Source organism: Macrotis lagotis, chromosome 3, assembly GCF_037893015.1.
Source record: "Macrotis lagotis isolate mMagLag1 chromosome 3, bilby.v1.9.chrom.fasta, whole genome shotgun sequence".
NCBI lineage: Eukaryota > Metazoa > Chordata > Mammalia > Peramelemorphia > Peramelidae > Macrotis > Macrotis lagotis.
In genome coordinates this window covers 194,235,467-194,258,596 of record NC_133660.1, presented here as the reverse complement: position 1 = coordinate 194,258,596, position 23,130 = coordinate 194,235,467, and the positions used below count along the sequence as shown (strand labels likewise).

General features: G+C 33.1%; 1 protein-coding gene across 2 annotated transcripts in view; it reads left to right on the top strand.

The window, feature by feature from the left end:
- Positions 1-23,130, top strand: part of ANAPC4 (anaphase promoting complex subunit 4) — a 51,426-nt gene that overhangs the window by 18,601 nt on the left and 9,695 nt on the right. For both annotated transcript variants that reach the window (XM_074229676.1, XM_074229677.1), the window contains 20 exons: positions 362-472; positions 2,302-2,385; positions 3,065-3,151; positions 3,676-3,740; positions 3,890-3,932; positions 4,266-4,342; positions 5,003-5,103; positions 5,184-5,235; positions 7,527-7,582; positions 11,512-11,558; positions 14,969-15,025; positions 15,369-15,425; positions 15,871-15,964; positions 17,710-17,807; positions 19,082-19,143; positions 19,223-19,261; positions 19,361-19,462; positions 20,629-20,703; positions 21,495-21,668; positions 22,689-22,812. In XM_074229676.1, coding sequence (XP_074085777.1) covers positions 362-472; positions 2,302-2,385; positions 3,065-3,151; positions 3,676-3,740; positions 3,890-3,932; positions 4,266-4,342; positions 5,003-5,103; positions 5,184-5,235; positions 7,527-7,582; positions 11,512-11,558; positions 14,969-15,025; positions 15,369-15,425; positions 15,871-15,964; positions 17,710-17,807; positions 19,082-19,143; positions 19,223-19,261; positions 19,361-19,462; positions 20,629-20,703; positions 21,495-21,668; positions 22,689-22,812 — 1,605 coding nt within the window. The remainder of the gene's footprint in view (positions 1-361; positions 473-2,301; positions 2,386-3,064; positions 3,152-3,675; positions 3,741-3,889; positions 3,933-4,265; positions 4,343-5,002; positions 5,104-5,183; positions 5,236-7,526; positions 7,583-11,511; positions 11,559-14,968; positions 15,026-15,368; positions 15,426-15,870; positions 15,965-17,709; positions 17,808-19,081; positions 19,144-19,222; positions 19,262-19,360; positions 19,463-20,628; positions 20,704-21,494; positions 21,669-22,688; positions 22,813-23,130) is intronic.

Sequence of the window (23,130 nt, the reverse complement as noted above, 5' to 3'; positions counted from 1 at the left end):
ACCTCATGGGGAGAGAGAGAGAAGGAAGAATTGTGAAGGCTGAGGTGCTGAATTCTGCTACTAAAACGTAGTTATGGAAACTGACCCTAACCAGGGTAACCAAAGGGTGGGCAGGGAGAGAAGAAACAGAGTAAGGTCATTTCTCTGAATTGAGTCTATAAATGTGTTGCTAGGTTTAATGTCTTCCCCAACCCCCTTAGCCATGAGAGAGGGAAGTCGAGAACCTGAACAATGAAGATTTATTTAGGTTGCATGCACCTTTCTTTAAAGCCTCATGTATAAAGTAATGCATTAGTATTAAAAACACTATTTGAGTAAAATGAATAAACAAAATTATGACTAGAATCTTTTACTTTTCCAGGTTTCAGGTTCATGTCTTGGCTTATGCTTATCAAGTGACTTGAAATCATTATCAGTTATTACAGAGATAGGAGATTCCACCAGTATTATATCTGAAATCTCATATTTTCAGGTGAGTAAAATTGAACTGCAGAACTGTGTAAAATGCAGTTTATTGTAACTTGCTTGGAATCTATTGATTCCAATGGTTAAGGACCATTTTTTTGATGATCTATAACTTAGTAATATTAATAACTGACTTAAAGAGCTGTTTAAGACTTGCAAAGGTCTTTGCATATATTATCATTTTTGAGCTTTACATGATTCTCAGATAGGTACCAGAGGTAATATTATCTCCTTTTTTACAGATGAGGAACCTAAGTCTAAGAGAAAAATGACTTGTCCATAGTCACATGGTAAAAACAATTTTTCCACAACAGATTGTCAGAAACAGAATGTGACTCCAGAACTTCTTCCCTTATGATCAAACTGGCACATAGCTATTGTAGCCTGCTGCTATTTCTTTCATCATAGAAACATTAGGGACAGTTAGGTGGCACAGTGGATAGAGCACTGACCAGGAGTCAGGAGGACTTGAGTTCAAATCTCTCCTCAGATACTTAATACTTAACTATGTGGCCTTGGGCAAGTCACTTAACCCCATTGCCTTGCAAAACCCCCCCAAAAAATTATCACTCTTTTTGAATTCTCTTTTGGGAATTATCATTCAACAGCGAAAAACTGTCTATGGTTTCTATGTTCTATGTCCTAGAACATAGTTCTAGTTTCTAGCCTAGAAACAGGAGCATTATTGATCTTCTACATATATCAAATAACCTTATACCTTGAATTTTCACTGAGATAAAAAACACAAAAGACCAAAAAATTTAAGGCAAAAAGAAAACAAAAACTTGATTATTATTGATTATTATTAATTTGCATGTAGGTATGGACAAGGGTGAAGGGCTAGCAACAAGCATAAGTTAACTGCCTGTCAGGTGCTTGGCTCTATACTGTGCTAAGCACTTTATAAATATCTCATTTGATAGGATAAGAAAACTGAGCTATGACAAAGTTGAATTGTTTATATTTCATTGATTCTGCTGTTAAGCAGAAGTTTCCCTCCTCTCCCTGCCTCAGATATGGAACCACCTAATCAGATGCCCACATAAACAGAATACTTGAAAGGATCCAGTGAGTGGCCCATCTGTGTACACTTTTCTTCTCTTCTTCAATTCAGCAGACAGAATAGATAACTGATGTGTAGAATAGTGTGCTACAAGCTGGAAAAGATAGAAACATTAGAGCAAGATAGAACATTAAAGCAATCCTTGCTTTCTTGGAATTTACAATTAGAAAGGTAGTATGACAAAAAAATATACAAAGTGCATTACTGAGGTACATATATATGTGTAAAGATATATACTTTGATGACCTAATTTTTTTTAATGAATCATCTATGTGAATTTATAATCCATTTTGGATAACTATTCCCAATAATCTTCAGAAATAGATTGTTAAAGTTATTTTAATTTTATGAAGAAGAGTTGTGATCCAGAAGATAGATTAGAAAAACCTAAGATTTGCATCCTTTGTCCAACAACTGAAATGTTGTGTTTTTAAAGCCAACATAACTGATTAAACTGTTTGTAAAAACCTTCTTTTGTAGATTGCAATAAAAGCATCATATTTTATAAGAAGAAAGGGATTTCATATGATGTGGGTATAAGTGGTATTACTTAAAATTAGCAAAAAAAAACAGTCATCTGTTGGATATTTTTTAAAATGCTATGAGGCTTGAAGTAGAGGGTTTTGATCACTAAACTATGCATTAAACAGCTTGTATTTTTTATAATATTCTGTCTCCCTGGTCACATCTCTTGATATAGTAATTTAACTTTAAGTAAAGATAAAAAGTAAGCATCTGATTTTCACTACAATTTCTTCTGTTGTGCTTTACAGCTTGATACTAGTCTGTTGTCCACTTACTTACCTGAAGTTACTCGGATGGCCAGAAAGTTTACTCATATTTCAACTCTTTTGCAGGTATTTATTTAAAATTTGTTTTATGCAATTCTTAAGTTGTTGATTTCTTCTGGTCCTTACTTATCAAGTGCATAAACTTTTATTTTTTGAGGTTTCTCTACACAATATGATAAATATTGTTACGGTCAATTAGTATTATCCTAAGGAATGGAAAATTTGTTGATAGTTTCTTTAAAAATCCAACATTTTTTATAACAATTCAAATACTACTTTATGAATCTTTAAAGATTAATTTGAAAACTATCTCATAGGGTGTTGTAAACTATATGGCATCTCATTTACTTAATTCTAAATGGCAGTGTACTTTTAGAAGCCAGTGTATAATCTAATTCTGTTTCAGAACTTATGATTTATATTAAACTACATGATTTGGCCAAACATTTATTTTGACAGTTGAGTATAATCTGAAATTTGCTTGTAGAAAATTTTAAACATGGCATTTCAGTAGGTTTGTCCAAATTTTCAATAGAATGGTTTCTGAAATATATCTTGACACTGACTGCTATTTGTATTTTTTTAATCTTTTTCCTATGTAGTTCAAAGCTAAATAAACTAGAAGATAAATTTCCAGTTATTATGAGTCAGAAAACAATAAAAATAAAAATTGTAAGTAATATCTTAGATCAAAATACTTTCATTGTCTAATATTTTTTTTTTTTTTTGCTTTTTTCACCAATAGTATATTAGGTTATCATTGACTTGCATGTGTGAGGCCTGGGAAGAAATTTTGATGCAGATGGATTCTCGTCTTACCAAATTTGTACAGGTATTATTACTTAAGCCAGTGGAAAAATTAAGTAATGCATTAACTTCCTTATTTATTTTTAGTTTGTATTTTAGGCATTTAAGAAAACCTATAAATGGAGAAATATTAGTTTGAGAATAATAATTTTTCAGTTTGATATAACTACTCAAGTAATTTTAAAAATAGAATAGTTTATCCTATAAACTGTCATTCATGCTTTCCATTTTGGCGTAATTATGAAATAATTGACTTATTTGCTGTGAGGATGGTGTGGTCACTTGAGGAAGGTTGGCAGAGAGGATTATTGGATGTAGAGTAGGGATGACAGAGCAGGTAGTTGTATAAAATAAAACAACTAGTAAGAGTAAATGTTATAAAAATTATTAGTTTTCTTTTAGTCACTAATATTCTATTAACCAACTTAAATATGAATTTTTAGGGAAGACTTAGTAAAGGTGTAGGAATTGTGTTCTTCTGTGTACATTTTAAATATTTAGTTTCTTGTTAAAATAAAAATAATTATCAAAATAATATTTGACCACTAGGAAAAGAACACAACGACTTCAGTGCAGGATGAATTCATGCAGCTACTATTATGGGGGAAAGCAAGGTAAAGGGATAATTTTTAGTTTGTACATTAAATGTGTTCAGTTCTTGCATGGAGTTTGTAAACCTTTAGTTTCAGAAATGTAAAAGAGAAATAGAGGTTTTTAAAATAGAGAAAAATTATTAAAATTCTGTTTTTTTTTTTCATTTTAGCCTTGAACTTCAGTCCCTCTTAATGAACCAGTTAACAGTAAAGGTATAATTAATAATTCAGTATGTGTGTGTTTTGAAATGACTCTGAATTTCAAAGACTAAGAATTAGATCTGTGTTTTCATCAGTATAGGCTCCCTTCTCCCACCATTAGTCAGTCAGCATCTTAATATGTTGTCTGGAGCCTTGAGGTAGGTTAGAGGCAGTTTATGTGACAGAGATGAGATTTGAACCTGGATTTTCTAGGCTTTAAGGCCAGAACTTTATCTATTATGCCACACTGCCTCTTTTGGAATGCAAAAAACATTTTATTGCTTCTTTTAAAGTAGCATTTGTTCTCTTAGGTGCATGCTCAATTATTTCTCGTTTCTTAATTAGGGCTTAAAGAAGCTTGGCCAGTCTATAGAATCTTCATATTCCAGTATACAGAAATTGGTCATAAGTCACTTGCAGAGGTATGATTATTTGAAATTCTTTAGCATTGTAGCTGTTGTAATTGATTTAACTAGAATTTTGTAGTGTAGTTTATCACCTGGTGACTGTCCCTTACCCATGGCTCCAAACTTTTACATCTTTTTGAGCTGGTGATTTTGGTTGATCAATCATTGAAATGGATTTAGAAGTAGGACTTAAAGAGCAAATGACTTGAGTCCATCTATCACCTCCAGACTGATTTCACTATCACATATAGATTGACTTATTTTCCCACCTGTTTTGAGAAGATTTGGAAATGGGATTGTTACTCTGCCTTGAGGAAGTAAAATAAATTAGGAAGTAATGTTGTGTTTAAGATTTAAACTTTATTAAAACCTATATGGGATCTTAGTTATTTGGGGTCTTTTAATTTTAGTCTCAAATAAGATTGTTTTATAATATCATTGTAATGCAATTTGAATTGCATTTTAATTTTATCCTTCAAGGAGGCATGAGGATGGAATGAAACATTCAAGTTCTAAGGGGTAACTTATAAAATAAAACTCAAATTAAACTTATTGTCAGTTTCTAGTCTAAAAAATTGTAAATTTTTAGACTGTGTGTTTAGTACCCATGGTGATAGTAGGTAGTGATGAGAATAACTGAACGATTATGGGTTTGTTTTTTTTTAACTTTGACAGTGGCTCTGAGGCCTTATTGTACCATTTGAGTGAACTGAAAGGAATGGCTTCTTGGAGACAAAAATATGAACCTCTTGGACTAGATGCCACTGGAATTGAAGGTAGTCAATTTATTTCTCATTATATTACATTAAAATTGTTTTTGCTTAGAAGTAAAATCTTTTTTTTTCCCCCTTCATAGATGCTATTACTTCTGTGGGTTCTTTCATATTAAAGGCAAATGAACTTCTTCAGTAAGTAACATGATTATATGAAGGGTTTTTTTTCTTCCTCATAATACAGATTATATCACAAAATCTAAATTGTTTTTTTGAAGAGAGAAAGCAATAAGAAAGCCAAAGAAAAAAGATGAATTTTTTCCTATTCATAAAGATAATTTCATTGATTTTTACACCTTAGGGGCATAGCTAGGTGGCGCTATGGATAGAGTACCAGCCCTGAAGTCAGAAGGTCCTGAATTCAAATTTGTCCTCAGACACTTAATAATTACCTAGCTCTGTGACCTTGGACAAGTCACTTAATCCCGTTGCCTTGGAAAAACAAAAACCAAAAAATTTTTTACATTGTAAATCATTTTTTCTCTGCAGTAATTATGATATTGTACTTTTATTCCATTTTACAAAAAAGAACTGAGGCAATAAAAGTGAAATAGCCTAAAGTCACTTAGCCAGAGCTACTAAATGCTTTGTCTTATGCCTATTCTCAAGAAATTGAGATATAGTATCTTGCTGAAGAGAAGATGCAATGCAGCCTTAAATATTGATTAAATATATTAACAGTGGGAAAAAAAACCTTGGCATATCTGTTGAACACAACCTTCATATAAGTCAACAGTGTGAGGTTGCTAAAAAAAATAACTAATGTAAACTTGGATCTTATTAATTCATTTGTTAATTTTGTACCACATGCAAAAATGGTAGTGGTGTATAAAGCATAAAATGTTGGTCTAGACCATGATATTTCATTTTCTAAATGTGTGACCCCATGTGTGACCCCATCTGTGAGCATCTCATTTAAATTTTGTACCTCTGAAAAATTTCTGGTACTTGCCTTTTACTCCCTTTGTGATCTTGAGCAAATCACTGAACCTCTCTGAACAACATTGTTCTCTTCTGTAAAATGAGTGAGATTGGATGAGATGATCTTCCAGGTCTAAAACTGTGATTTAGAACTTGTTAAGGAACATATAGTGGGGGAAGGGAGTTCCAGCATCTTGGAACAGTGAATCTCCAATCCTAGGGTTATTATGCAGGGGCCATATAACCACATGTCAGTGCTCTAACATACAATATCTTGCACCTAGTAGATGCTTTGTAAAAGTTTGTTAAATAGATGTTAATAGATGGGATTCCTGAGTGGGGTGGAAGATTGGCCTAGGTGACCTAACATTTCTCCCAGTTCTCAGACTGTGGTGTATAAATCCAACATTCCTGAAGCTGATGGAAGTGATAAACATTTCTTTTTCTTTGAAGTAGTGGTGGGGTAAACATGTAGGAGCTGATAGATGTTGCTCAGGAATCTAAAATAAGTCACCTAAAATTTCTGACTTCAAATTTCTTACTATATACAGCAAGTTCAATGATACTGACTAATCTCCCTAGGAATATTATTTGATTTAATATTTGCAAAGGATTTTGAGATTTGGAGAGGATAAGTGCCCCCAAAAGTCTTGTTTTTTTAACTTCAAATCTTAACATTTATGTTTTGTTTTGTTTTTTGGGTTTTTTTGCAAGACAATGAGGTTTAATGACTTGCCCAAAGTCACACAACTAGGTAAATTATTAAATGTCTGAGACCAAATTTGAACTCAAGTCTTCCTAGCTCCAGGGCCAGTACTCTATCCTCTGTGCAATCTGGCTGCCTCTAATCTTAACATTTATTAGCTTATAATATCCAGAAAGATATCCAGATATCCTTCTATATCCAGAAAGGAATTGAAGCAAAATGAAAAATGCCTTGTAAAACTTATTTTGAGTTTAAATCTCTATATAAAAGAGGTTGAAATTCACTTTTTCCAGTCCTTTTAGTACTTGTGAAGGTCAGGAATTATATTCTAAGCACAATATCATTTGAGAGCACAGGAATTGTCACAGTAGAAATTCCACAAAAATGATTTTCTCTTGGTGTTGATTTTTTTTATTTTGACCAGTGAGCATATTTTGAAGATAATGCTGAAAACAGTTTTTCTGATTTCCTATATTTGCAAAGTTAGAAAAGGATTTCACACTTTCCTGAATGCTCGGAAATAATGTCATATTTTGTGGCAAGTTTTCTTAGAACCAGGTAGAATCTGAGTTATTTGCCTTGATGTTAAATTGGAAGTGAATTTGCTCTTCTGGAATATGATTTCTGGATTTGTTAGGTTTATGAATTTTGTCCTTAAAATTCTAATTGTCATGTAGTTACAATGAAATATATAGGGCATTAATTTTTAGATATAAAATTCTGCTTCATTTTAAGTAAAAAATAAGTGGTACTAATTACCCAAAATTTATTATTAACCTCTTTTGTTTTGTTTGTTTAGAGTAATAGATAGTAGTATGAAAAACTTCAAAGCATTTTTCCGGTGGTTATATGTAGGTAAGATTATCTGAATATTTCTTTCTGCTTGTTCTTAATGGGTAAGGGTAATAACTTAATTCTAGACTCAATACTGAAATAATTTTTTTGTATTTTTTCAACTGAGTAAAATAATAGTAACCACTCTCTTCTCCATTACCTATATTTTTAAAAAAATCTGTATGCTCTCACAGAATTTATTACATATTTCACTCATTTTGATGCTTTGTTTTCAGAAGTTCAGACCAAAAAGAACATCTACATATTTCTTCATATAATACATTTCATGTCGTCTTTTATATTGTTGTCTTGTTTTTTTAAAAAGTAAACTCTTATTTAATTTTTTATGTATGGTTTAGTTGTTTCCACTTTCTCTGCCAGGGACAATAATGTTTAGATAGGAAAGAACAGGACAAAAATGGCTAATAAGAGACATGATACTCAGTATAACTAAGGAAAACAATCATTTGTCCTGCATGAACTCTTTTCCTAGAATACAGAAAACTGGGAAATTTGATTGTTGAGTTACTATCATTGTTAGCTGAGACCATCAAGAATGAAGAGGTGCTACAGGATTGGAGAAAGGACGAATTTGTTTGAGTTTTCTAAAGAGGGAAGAGAGTCAAGTCTGAAAACTGTAGACCTGTAAGCTTGACTTGGATTTTAGTAAATGTTATTCTCAGAAAGTCTCAAGAATGGATATGACAAACTGACTTCATTTTCCTTTTTTGAGAGAGCTACTAGACAGGTTGATTAGGTGAATGTGGTAGACATTTGACAAAGCCTCATTATCAAATGACAAGAGTGATGTGTGAGAGAGATAGAGTGATATATTTTTGTGGATACAGAACTGTTGAATGGCAGGACCCAAAGTGCCCAGTATCAACTGGGCTTTGGTTGCATTGTGCTTCATAAGTGTCTAGTGAATATGTTTTTGAACTTTTTAGGGAGATGTAAGTGGTATCTTTATCAGCTTACTAGGGGAGATTAATAGCATATGTTTCAGGATTTCAAATCCTGGCTAGAATATTGGACCAAATTTATTAAGGTAAAATTTAATCAGAGTAGAAGTACAAGTTTATGTACTTCATAAGTACAATTTAGAGAGGGCTTGGCTAGATAGTTCATTTGAAAGAGAGTCTTAGGGATTTTATTAGTGGTATGATTTTAAGACCCAAAAGTTAATTTAATTATAGTCTACCTTACAGGGCATAGTCAAAATCACATATAGAATATTGGAAGAACTGTGAACATCTGGCAAGCTTAAAGGTAAATAACCTTAAGTTTGTACTATATGAGAGTTGGTTGGAGGATGTAACAACCTAGAAGGGAGAAGACTTAGGGAGACATAAAAATCGTCTTAAAGTCTATATTGTCATGTTCAAGAAAGATTATACTGAAATGGGTAGATGTTGCAAAGAAGTGAATTTAGGCTTGCTATTAGAAAAAACTTTATAACTTTCTGTGAAATGGGCTTCCCTAGGATATAATGAATTCCTTCTTGCTGGGGAAAGGCAAAGCAAAGGCTAGATAACCACTTGTCAAGATATTCGTAGAGGGGTTTCTTATTTGGGTGTAGGTTGGATGAAGATAGCCCTGAATGTCTTCCAACTCTTAGATTCTGAGTATATTAACTATTTTCTGTTAAAACCCTGAAATACAGAGAGAGATTAATAACCTTATATTCCCCATAATGTTCAAAACTTTCATTTCCAATGAAGACCCCAAACCTAAAATTTATAATGGTTTTACTTGATCACTTTGCTGTTCCCAAAATAGATATTGGCCCTTTAGCTTCATTTGTGAAGCTTCTAGTGAAGCTTCCTGGTTGACTACCTAGTAGTCCTAGCAGGAAACAATCTCTCAGTGCTGTATTTACATTATATATAGTACTTTAAAGTTTGTAGAGAACTTTGTATTTAAGATGTTATTTGTAGTTTCACAACAACTTAAAAGGTAGGTACTGTCATCCTAATTCTGCAGATGAGGAAATTGAGGCTTAGATTGGTAAAGTGATTTGCCCAGACTACTAATCATAGTGGGAAATAAGAGGGTCTTTACCAGAATTCCTATATTACAATAATAATGATGATGATGGTACTAGAAAGCTTGCAGAGTTCTTCAAATATGTGATCTCATTTAAGCCTTAGTACAATGCTATGAGGTAGGTACTACTGCTATTATCCCCTATTTTATATAGGAAGAAACTGAAGCAGAAAAAGGTTAAGTGCCTTACTCAGGGTCATGCAACTGACAAGCATCTGAGGCAGCTTCTAACTCTTAATTTCTCTGATTTCATAAAAAATATTATGTGACTTTATATAATTTGTACATTTTTGGGGAGGAGTCTAGACTTGGGATGTTATTTTTCAGGGGGGGCACTCTCAGGATAGAAACTCCTTTCGCCAGTGTAGGTTGGCACCTTATTTGTGGTTTGTCTTAGAGTGTTGCCTGGGGAATACTGAGAGTTAAGTGACTCGCTCATGCTCACATTGCCAGGATGTGTCAGAGTGATTATTTAAATACATCTTTTCCTCACTCTGATACTGACATCTAGCCACTGCACCACACTGCCTTGATTGCATTATACAATAGGAATTGGCTATTCTGTTCCCACCTCCAATTCCTGCTCCACTGCTTGGTCTTACCATGAGGGTGCACCTAGGTTCTGGAGTGCTATGCCAGTGGTACATGGGTAGAATCTGCCAGGCTGGAAAAGCTTTGAAGGAAAGTCCAACAAGACTTGATCTTTTGACAAAGGATCAACCCAGTTACTTATGAAGGGACTCAGAACCTGAAGAATGGTGGGTAAATGAAGAATGTTGCTTGGTTGCTGCAACTCTCAAATATCATTTACTAAGGTATAGTTGTTCTCAATCTCTGTTGGTTAAGGAAATACACATTGATAAAATCAAAGATTACTGAAGTGAACTTTAACCAAAAAAAAAATCATAGAAACCAGTTTCTGATGAATCTTCATCATAGTGTCATTTGAGGAAAGAGAAAACAACAGGTTAAGAGGCTTGGGTTCAGGCTCTGTCACTAATTTGTAGTATAACATTTGAGCTTATCATTTAGTTTTCTAATTTATGAAATTCTTAAGTCCCCATCTAACATTTAAAAATCTTTTTTTTTTTTTAGATTTTTTTCAAGGCAGTGGGGTTAAGTGGCTTGTCCAAGGCCACATGGCTAGGTAATTATTAAGTGTCTGAGGTCGGATTTGAACCCAGATACTCCTGACTCCAAGGCTGGTGCTCTATTCGCTGCGCCACCTAGCCGCCCCTAACATTTAAAAATCTTAAATAATTATTTTTAAAAATGATTGTATTGGACATTACCCAAAGTACATTTTCTAATATAACATCTGAAAGTGAATGTAAAGGGTCTCTGACATATAAGCAACTTTTAAAATATTAGCTATGTTCAAGTGAAGCATTTATACATAATTAATAGTACAAATATTTTTTGGTAATGGAGTAAAACTTTGTGGAGAAACTGATATTTAACAAATTTTCTCTAGCTCAGAGGGAGGAGCTCCTATAAAACTAGACATCATTGTCATAATAGAAGCTACCATTTACATAGTCCTGTCTATAGTGTCTTAAACTTTGTAAAGCCTTCACTTGTGATATTTCATTTGAACAAAGGAAGACAAAGAATTTGAAATGGAAAAATCAATGTAAAGTCAATGATGTTTGAAAGGAATAAAAAAAATTGAACAGAATAAAGAAAAAGGTAGATCAGGTCATTTTTGAATCGGGGATGAAGAGCTTAATCCTAATTTATAGTGTCCAGTTCTAGAAGGAAAATATTGGAGTATTCTGTGCTTGAAGGTACTATTTTAATAGAAAGAAGAAATTTATTCCATGAAAGAAAAAATATACACTAAATTTCTTATTAAATGTTTCTGTGATTTTCATTGAAAGATAATTTTAACTTTATCTTTCCAGCAATGTTGAGAATGTCAGAAGACCATGTACTTCCAGAACTGAACAAGGTAGTGTATTTTCTTAGTACAGATAATTACTAGGATTTAGAAAGTCTTAACTACCCTGGCAATACAAGCAGTGTTACATAATTAATTTAGAGATTCAATAAATGTCAAATTTTTATTTCATAGCAGATGTTGTATAAATACATTATAAAACTTCTTTAGTAATTCAAAGGATTCTTAATCCAGTCATTGTATATACTCCTTTTCATGGATGCTGATCACTCATGCCTTTTTAATCTCATGCATTTCTTATGCATATCCTTTCATGAATCCTCCACAGAGTCTACCTGGCACACTAATGAGACAATTGAATGTCCATATGTTATCCCTTCCTTTTACTACCACTATTTGACTGGTCCTTTCTTTTTTCTGATCATATACTTCCTGAATGATATCTTTAACACTATGTCTTGCTTGTGAGCCATCATTGACAGTATGCTACAGGCTGCATGCGTCTCTATTGTCCTTTGGATCTCCACCAATTTTGATTCTTCTTAAATTGAAGGATTCTACTGCCATAGCTATAACATCACTGGAAGAATATTTTAAAAATTGCTTTTTGTGTTAGAGAACAGCTTGAACTTTTTGAAGACATTCTGTTAATTAGTAAACCTCTATGAAGTACCTACTTATGAGCCAAATTTTGCTATGCTAAACACTTCACAGTTTTCCAAATATAATCCAGTTTGCTTTTTTCTTCAATTCTGTGTCCAGTTCATTGGCTATCTGTAGATACATGTATTGTTGGGGTAATTCACTGGGCTGCCTATTCAGCTTCCTGCCGTAATCTCATCAGTAGACATTTTCAGTCATTTGGTTTTCTCTTTATGGATGAGGTTTATTTCTTTAGACTGTGAATCCTACTGAGGAAGCTTCTTAACATTTTTTGTGAATTGATGCAGTCAGCACCATGTCTTTTGGAGTATGTCTTGTTCTCTAAGGAATGCCTCTACCATTTGGACTTTAGGATGCCCTCAGACAATGATAGATATCTTTCATGAACATATATCTCCCTGTTTTGTATCTTAATTGATATTAATAATCAGGGACACGCTAGATAAGGTTATCTCTTTTGTTTGAGTGAATTTTGTGTGATCTTAAAGGTGCACAGGATGTATTTTTTTTTGGAAGAGAGCATTTAAATCTGCATTTTACTGAATTTCTTTTTATAATCAGGAGGATCTTATAATGTCTATAATTTATAATGTCTGTCAGTTGTATCAAGGAAGATAGAGTCTACTGTAGAAAGTTTTGTAAAAATTTGACTGTTCCATCTCATTTTCCTCAAATATGCTCTCCGTACTTAAGAAGATCATTTTCATAATGATTAGAAATGAAAAAGTAATCATTTGGGCCAATTAAAATAATGATAGTAATTTTAGTGATGGTAATAGTAGTTGTAGCTGACATTTATAGTTCTTGATGTTTTCTTGAACACTTTTTTTGGGTAATAAGCCTATTACTAATTTTTCTTAATCATTTGGAATCTTCCCCCTTTCAGTTGGTAACAGTGTAAATGCACACTAGGTTGGGAGCCAGAGGATCAGAGTTTGAATCCCAGCATGTTGACCTTTAGCAATTCGGTGTCTCTGCTTTCTCATATGCAAAATGAGAGATTTGAACTAGCGTTGATCTCTTAATTCATTGATTGAAAAGTACATGGGAACCCAGCCATTAATTGTAGAATCTTTTATATTTAAGGAAAAGGAAGCAGCAACAATTGGCAGAATTGAAATTTATACTAACCAGGACCTCTGACCTACACAGTCTTCTGGTTCTAAATTTATAAACCTGTGAGTTTGAGAATCAGTCTCTCAGTACTGTATAATATTCAGCACAAACCTTCATTGTATCTGCTTTGTTTAGCCCAACTGGATAACTTTGTTTTCTTTTGTGCCATTTCTATTTGTTGATTCAATATAGTGGGGATTTATGATATTAAAGTCCAAATGTCAGTCCACTGTCATTGAAGATGAAAATAGCTTGTTGTGGCAGTGCTGACATATCTTTTACCTTTTATGTTTCTTTGTTGTTCTTCCAGTTTTACCTTTAAAAATTCTTGATAGTCTGTCTTGGCTGGAGCTTATGCCAAACTTTCTGTAAACTAATTTTTCCTTCTACAACAATTTGTTTATTTTTGGAGAGGATATTGTCTGTAATCTTAACATTTTCTGAATAAGTTTATATTCCAAATTGGTGTTTCTTTTACCTAACATACTTCTCTACTTGGAAAAAAAATCATATACTTGCTGGCTTAGTCATGTTCTTGACTCTTTGACCAAGTTATTGCGATTACCCAGACTTCAGTAGAAAATAAAAATAATACATGTCAATTTCTTTTTCATTATTGTTTTCCAATTTTTTGTTATCAGGTCAGGATATCATGTTTTACCTTTTCATCTCTATCCTTTTAATTTGGTTTTTGATTTTGACCTTTGCTGTAATGAATCAATGATCTCACTGTGCACAGAACAAATGTCTTTGTGGTCTGCATTTTATCTTTTTGAAGTCTATTTCCTTTGCAGCTCTTCTTGATGATTATAGGGATTAAATACTCTTAATTGATGTAATACAGGTTTGGTTCCTGATGATGAAAATTTTTGCTTCTAATTCTGAGGACTGTGGAACATTTAAATGACTTGTCAGATGTGACAGTGGAATCTCCTTCCTTTTGGTATCTTAAAAATTAGTGATGAAGATGAGTTAAGTTTGTCTAGCCTGAAGCCAGATGGACTAAATCAGTTTTAATTGAACAAGTTCAATCTTCCTAATGCTCTATGCTCTGAATGTCTTGTGTAGGATTATTTTCAGTATGAGTAATCAGTCAGTCAGTGAACAGTTATTAAATACTATACACCAGATGGGTTACGAGTTTTCAGTTCTGAGATGTAATAGCTTTAGAGTTGGATTAAAGAAGTTTTACCCAATCACAACTATATCATGGCCTTTAAAGATGAAGGGTGAAACTGGAACTGGAATCAAACTTTTGAAACTACCAGACTTCATTGAAAATAGGATGAAAAGGAAATTAATAATACTGTAGAGTATGGTCATGAGCCATCTTTGGAGTTGGGGCTGGCTCACTCTTAATCCTGAGAGTTCCCTTCAAAGACCTCTTAAGGATATAAGGAATTTAAGAGCTATTTGCTTGGTTGAGTCAGGGAAACAGGTTTTTTTCATTTCTTAATACATGCCTTTCCAAGCCACTTACAGCCCTGTGAATTCATGATCTTATTGTATGAACTTTAAATGTTGGAACTACTTTGGAAAAAATAAACCATTTATATGACTTTCTGTTCTTTTAAGTGACAAAATGATGCTTTTTTTTGTTATTTTAACTATTTCTTTTATTTGGAAAATTTTCTTTGTATAGATGCTTTTCTAACATTTTGTTCTTTTATCTTTTTTGGCAGATGACTCAAAAAGATATCACATTTGTTGCCGATTTTCTTACTGAGCATTTCAATGAGGTAGGGATCAGAATGTTTTATAATATTGTCTTCTAACGACCAAAGTGGTGACCCTGTTTTAATTAAAAAGATGTAATATTTATTCTAGTTTAATAAAAGCCATTATCAATTCTCAAATAACTGAAAACTAATGTCATCAGGGATCCATTTGACTATTGAGTAAATTGTGAACAGCGATGCTTATTTATCACACATCTCACCTTTGAATAAGTTTATTTGAGCTGTGTTTGACCTCATGTTCTATAATGGAAAATACATATGCTATATTATAAAACACTAATTGACAATTTACTTTTAAGTAAATGAGATTGACTTTGTATTGAATCATGTTTGTTTTCTCTAGGCTCCAGAGCTTTATAATCGAAAAGGAAAATATTTTAATGTTGAAAGAGTTGGTCAGGTAAAAAGTTTTTATTGAACTGGCTATCATGCTATCTCCTTAACAATCTATAAAATCTGTAAAAATTTATGGTAATATTAGACTTAACACTTTTGAGGGGTAGTGGTATTCTAGATTCCACAACAGATATAGTGTTCATTTGTAAACAGTTGTGAATTAATTATATAACTAATAACGTAATTAAAATTTATTTACTAGAATTAGAGTACTGAAAATTTGAAGTCTGTTTTTTTTCAGATATTATAGAGTATAATAATCTTTATTTACTCAGTAATTTTATACGCACTATTCTTTGTATGGCTTATGATAATGGAATCACATCCAGGAAATCTAAAAGTGAGATGGATGTTCCTCTATAGATGAATAACATTAATTAGAAGCACTTTTTATTCTTAACACAATTTCTTTGTTTCTTGAGTTTATGTTCTAAATAATTTATTTCCAGTATTTGAAAGATGAAGATGATGATCTTGTGTCACCACCTAATATCGAGGGAAACCAATGGTATGATTTTCTTCAGAATAGCACTCACCTTAAAGGTATTTAATGATAATGTTAATACAATAAATAGTCTTTGACCATATTTAAATCTCTATAAGCCAGTTAATAATCAAGTATTTAATGAGCACTTATTTTAGCTCTGTTCAAGCACTTTTGAAGTCAGTAATTCCTTTTGTGTTCATTTCAGTCATATGAAGAAACACAGCAAGTAGGAATTGAATAAGAGATCTGTGTTTAAATAACATAAAGTATATAGCTCCATGGAGACAGTCAGTCAAGGCATTTATTAAAGATTTATTCTATCTAGACACCATGCTAAGAGTAGAGGGTACAAGTATAAACTTGAGAACTTATGGCATCCCAAGATCTATTTGACTATTGAGTACAATCCACAAAGATGAATGCTGGCTGACCACACATGAGACCTTTATGTGCTGATTGGAGCTGTATTTTGTACCTTATGTTCTGTAATAGAAAATGTATGTGCTCTGTTGTATTCTAGTAGGGAAATTTTTTAACACATGCTCATCCACAACCCCTACACACATATATGTGTATCTGTGTGTATGTACATCCATGTATGTGAAGCACAACTATATATATACACACACATATCTACAAAATAGTTCAATGCAAGGTCATTTGAGAAAGACAATATAGAACCGAGGGAGATATGGGAAGACTTAATGAAGAAGATGTTGCAGCCATTCTTAAAGGAGGTGGAGTTGTGGTCAGGGACCAATGGGGTGCGGGGGTGTGGCCAAGGCTGCTGTGGCTGGACAGCATAGGAGATTCAAGCAAGATGGGGGAACAGTTTGTGAGAGGCTTGGAAAGCTAACTGGAGATGTCTGTACCTGATCCTAGAGGCATTGGGAAGTTATTGTCATTGATTGCTTAGGGGAGTTGCATGATCAAATCTGTGCTTAAGGGAAATTTCTTTGACCACGACTTTATTGGATTAAAATGTTGAGAGAACTGAGGCAGGAAGCTCCATTAAGAGACTGCTTGAGTTACCTGACAGAGAAGTAATGAAGCCCAAGTTGGAGTGACAGCTATGGGAGGAGAGAAGGGGTCAACCCAGAAACGTGTATCAAGCTCCTCACATGTTCCAGGTACTGGACTAAGTAAGCCTGAGGTCCTTGTCCTCAAGGCAGGAGCTCACACTCTAATGGGGGAGGCCCTTGGAGAGGTCAAGGAGAATGAGAATTGAGGAAAAGGTCAGTAGATCTGGTCAATAAGAGAGATCATTGGTAGTTTTGGAACTGTCATTGGGTGGTTTGGAGAGAGCAAATTCTGTAGAATGATAAGGTCTGAAGCCTGGGCAATGACAATCACCCAGTGCTTCAGGCAGGTCTCTAGCTAAAGTGCAGAGAAGGTGCCTGTCTATTTTGGCAGAGAATATTTCTAGACCTGGGAGTACCCTACCTCAATGAAATCAGAGATACAATCACTATCCCTCCGTATTACGTTATGAGTTTTTGGTAATGTTACTGTAAAATGCCTCACATAATTGAGTTTTCCATCTTATGGTTGCCCTTCTGAAAAAAACTTAAAAACAAATTTAACCAGTTTAAATGGAATTCTTTTTAACATCTATTCAGTAAAATATACTGAATAAGCAATTAAATACTTGTTGACTGATTGAATATAATTAATCTTTGTAAGACATTGAAATACCCAAATTGAATTCTTTAATGAGAGTAGGACTATTGGTTGTGCTTATTTAATAGTTGATATTTTCTTCTAATTTTTTGTATAGTAAGTCATAACTTTTTGTTTACAGAAAGTCCTTTGCTGTTTCCCTATTATCCTGAAAAGTCATTGCATTTCGTGAAAAGACAGATGGAGGGCATAATCGATCGTTGTTTACAAAAACCAGCAGTAAGTTTCAGATAAAATTTGAGCCAGATTATGGAAGACTTTGAATTCCCAAAAGTTTTAATTTTATTTAATAGACAGTTAGGAGATACTGATGACTTTTAAGTGAGGAAATGGACTTAAGCATTAGAGATGTTCTTTTGACAGCATCAGGAAGAATAATTCAGGATATAACTACTTATAATCCTATACAAATAATTATTGTTGTGGTCATTTAAAAAATTGGGTAGGAAAATTATGAGTAGTCTTAAAAGCATTGGAGTGTTTCAATCACTGAACAAGCTCATTATGAACAGTAGTAGCATAAAGACATTTGGTTAGTACCACTTAAGTCTTAAAAGGATGTGAGCTTAAGAGTATGCAGTTTTCTTCTATTGTCTTCTGTTCCTCTGCTACCCTCATTAAAGTTGCTTTAGAAAAGAGGTGTGGTTTTGATCAACATAGTGATGATTATGGAAAAAGGATTGGAATTGAGGTTAGTAGATTTGAATTTGAGTCCCTGGACCTGACTCTTATTACTAATGTGGCAATGGTGAGAGAAGTTACTCCAATTCAATAAACCTCTTTTAAGTGTCTTCTGAAATCACAGTGGACTAGGGACTGGAAATATAAAGAAAACATCTAGTAGAGTGGAAGAGATGTCTATATAAATGAGCTCACTTTAACAAATTAGAATGTCATTTAAGTTCATAAGAGAGATTCTCAAACTATTGAAAGAGGAAGGAATCACTTTTTAGATGAGAAGAATTGAGAAAGCTTCATTGAAGGAGTAGTAAGTACTGCAGCTAGTCCTTTAATTCTACAGGCAGGAGATGAAGGGGATCACTTGCAAATAAATAGCCTACTTTGACTGAAATGATCTTGGCCACTTAGACCTTAAATGCCAGGCTACAAAGTTTATATTCTGTTGAATCAACAGTGGGAAACTTTGTGAAACTTTAGGGAAAGGGAATAAGACTTGTGCTTTAGGAACATTACTTAGGGTGAACTTTGGAGAAAGGGGAGGTTGGAAACTGGAAGATAGGTGAAGAATTACAGTTTTAAAGAAAGGTGGCAAACATGACTGATGCTTTAGTTTTCATATTTGATGAGAGTATTATGGAGGAAAGTACTTTATAAAGAATTGAAAAAACAAAGATTCTTATTATTAGATAATTTTACACAGCAACTGGACTGAAACCAGGTACTTTTAATTGTTTGCTTTATTTTCTTAGAATACTTGTGTATGTCTCAAGAAACATGTTCAATTCAGTTTTAAATTACGTTTATTTTCATAGGATGTTATTGGAAAATCAGTGAATCAAGCTGTCTGTATTCCCTTATACAAAGCTGCTAGAAGGTATTTTTCCTCTACATTTTCACTGTATAATTCAGCAGCAAATTTAGAATTTGCTGACTTGTTTTTCCTTTTGTTTCAGTGAGGATTCTACACCCAGATTGTTCAAATTGCCCTTCCTGTAAGCCTTTGTCTGTTTTATCCTTGACAGTTTTTTGTAGTTAGTAAATTTTTGAAGTTACTAAATTTCATTTTTAAATTTATTTTACTTTTTTTTCAGCTGGAATGACAAATCTTCAAGCCTACATTATGTTCTCTTTACTATGTTAGATAGTTCAGGTTCTAAAATTTACATTTTGAGAAGACATACTGACATATCAAGGTTAGTATTAAGTTAAAATGGAAAAAAATTTGATATGCATGGCCTTGTTCCTCAAATAGATAAGGAGTTTTTTCTTCCTTATTCTTAATTGAATATAGGTTTTGCTACTAATTTAACTTGATCAAGTTACTTCATCTCTTTGGGTCTCACATTCATCATTGGTAAAAATGAAAGGTTTAGATTAGATAGACTCCAATTTTCTGATTCTTTAGTATATTGGAAAATGCTTTTGAATATGTCATTTTAAGGGTGGCTAGGTGGTGCAGTGGATAGAATACCAGCCCTGTAGTTAGGAGTATCTGAGTTCAAATCTGGCCTCAGATACTTAATAATAGCTGTGTGGCCTTGGGCAAGCCGCTTAACCCCATTTGCCTTGCAAAAATGTAAAAGAAAAATATGTCATTTAAGTTTAGCCTTCCCTTCAATAAAGGCAAACAAAACAACCCCTAAATCAATTAGTATGTTACAAATTTCTTCTAATCAAACAGAGTTTGATTACTGTTTATCTAGTTCTTTTTTTACTACAGTATGGAGTTTCACTTCAGTTTTCAAATTTGTCTTTTATTAAGTATTCCATACTGATAACAGCTTCTTTTGTTGTGCTGAGGCCAGTGATTGGAGTTAAAAGAGAAGTGATTCCGGGGATTGTCAGTTCCTTTAAAAAATATGGGGGAGAAGGGGGTTCATGCTTGAGTTTGACGGAATCTTAATGAGACTGCTAAGAAAAGGGGAAAAAAGATATTAGATATTAGATAACCAAATTAATTCACTCATGACATAATGTTCTTAGGGGTTATTGATGATAGATTTTATTTATCTTTATGCTTTAATATAATATGTTTTCTGAGGGGGCGGCTAGGTGGTACAGTGGATAGAGCACCGGCCTTGGAGTCAGGAATACTTGAGTTCAAATCTGTCCTCAGACACTGAATAATTACCTAGCTGTGTGGCCTTGGGCAAGCCACTTAACCCCATTGCCTTGCAACATATATATATATATATATGTTATGTTTTTTGAAGTGAGAGTTAAATTTATATTTCTTTTAATTATATTATGTAAGTAATGAACTAAGTTTTCCTATCAGAAACTTGAAAAAGCTTTTCAATTATTGAATTATCCAGATTGACCCAAAGGATATTCTGTCTTTTTTCTTCATTTCTCCAAGGTCTGTCAATAATGGACTGCTTGCTGTTGAGTTTGGAAATTTCTTGAATACAGCAAGTGAAAGCTTCGAAAATAGGTATATCTTGAGCTTGTCTAGAGAACACACAGTTAATTAGTAGTAGTCATTTACTTGAGGCATATTTTGTTCTTGAATACCAATATTTCACTTGAACTTAAGAAACATCAATCATACCATAATACTGCTAGTATTTGCTATGGTGAAAAAAATCTTGCATTTTTTTTTTGTGCATGAAAGAATCTGTATTCAACTAATTATGCATGCTTATGGTAACATGTTTCATAAAGATAACAAGAAGGACTGCACCTTTGATGTCAATGATAAAGAGAAACTTCCAGTTGAGAAAACTTTAGCAATGCAGGTTGGCACCTTCTTTGTAACTTATTCTTGGGTAGTTGCCCAGGGCTCTGAGAAAGAGATCTTCCTGGCTCTGAGAAAGAGATCTTCCTAACTCTGAGACTAACTCTCAATCTTTTGTTTATGATGAAGTCCTCTGGAACTCTCCACAGAGAAAGTGATTGACTAGAATAAGGGCTTAAATCTGAACATTGATTTCAAGTAGGTTCTGTGACCATGAACAAAGTAAATTTGTCTTTATATTCTTGGTGTCATGAATGGATAATCAAAAAATTTTGTTAGATCTATATATCGTTAATTAGAGAACAAGGTCAGTGGGAATTTAGAAGAAAATCAAATGACTCCAAATATAATAAATCTTGAAATATATTCTTAAGTGAGAAGTGACTTGATCTTTTTTCCCCCTGCAGTTCCAGTTTAATGCCCATGCTTAAAGTGATTACTTGGTTAATGGTTGATCTTTACATATAATAAATTCCATTTTATTTCAGCTCCTACAGCTGTCTTGATGCACATTTTTATGATGATGAAACAATAACAGTAGTTCTTAAGGAGAATGAAGAACAAGAAGGCAAAGAAAGAGTCTTGGCTCAGTTACCATTGTCTTTGATATATCTTAAAGAAGACACTCCAGAAAAGGAGTTCAGTGGGACAACTTGTAAAAGGTAGAGACATTGATAATGTTACTTCTCTCAACTGATAATAGAATGTAAACTCAGTTACTTAGGGTGTATTGATAAGTGTAGTATAATGTTGGGTAACTGAAAAATGGAATTTCCATCTATTCTTTTACTGTTCTGAAATAGAGGAGATATTATTCGAATAAGGTAAGATGTACTTGGTTGGAATGAAATTTCCTCAAAATCACATCTCAAAAGAGCAGAGAGCCTTGGAACAGCATTAGCAAAGATTTAATGGAAGGCTGGTAATTCTGAATGTGACTATAGTCTTGTCTCTAAAATTTATCTTTGGAAAAAAAAAGGATACCAGGTACACAGGAGAATAGAGAAAACTCTCATTTTCTCCTCTATTCCTCACTGCAGTAGTGCAGAATTATAAGCCATAAGAACCTTAGGTTGCCATCTTTAGTCTTGAATGATTGAGACTTGAAGAACTAGACTTTTCCTTCTTTTAAAATTTATTAGCTTATTCTCAAAGTGAATCAAAATATAACTTCTTTAACTAAGTTAATATTACAGATATTTTACCTGTTTGAAATTATAGCCATATGATGACTTAAAACTAGGATTAGTGGTATTGGAAATAGAAAATAGTAGAGAAGTGAGAAAATATTTAGAGAGATCACAGAGGTCTTGGTTGATTGTTTAATCAAAGATACTTTCCTAGCCTAAACTTTGCTTAGTCATCTCAGAGACCTGAATTTGAATCTGATCTCTGAGGCTCACTAATGGTGGAACCTTGGGCAAACTTTTAGTCTTCCTGGGCCTCAGTTTCCTCATCTGTAAAATGAAATTGGACTAAATGAATTTTGAGGTCATTTCCATCTGTAGATCTATGAACTTATGATCCTAAAATTGCAGGGTTTTTTGTTTTTTTTTTGTTTCTCACAAGAAACATTCTAGATGAATTTAGATAGAAGTTGAAGGTATAGGTTTAACTGCCTCTCTCTTTCCCCAACAAATAAGGAAAAAATAATCTGCTTATTGTGGTTTTACTCTGTGTAGGTTAGATGAGCAGAGTGAAATTATACCTACACATACTGTCTTCCTGGAGAGTCAGTGGAGAATATTGGAGAATATGAAAGCGCAGTATGTGGCTGTGAATGGTTTTCGGAAAGTCTCTTGTGTAGTAAGTATTTAAATTTTAAATTGATTATGGAATATTACATGAATACTTTGGATCTTAGCTATTTAGTTTTGTGTTCAGAGAGTCCCAAGTTAAATCCTCTACTGCCATAATTTTTTGTTTAGTGATTAAGTTTAGTGATTTTGATATAAATTGAGATAAATGAGTTATTTTCCTTTTAAAAAAAATACTTCTAAGAAAGTTTCCGTTTGTTTTACAATTACTGAAAAAATATATGTATCAGGCTACTCAAAGGTATTGATTTAAAAGTTTTTAAAATCTTAAAATATCTTTAAAACTGAAAACTTTCACATTTCTTTA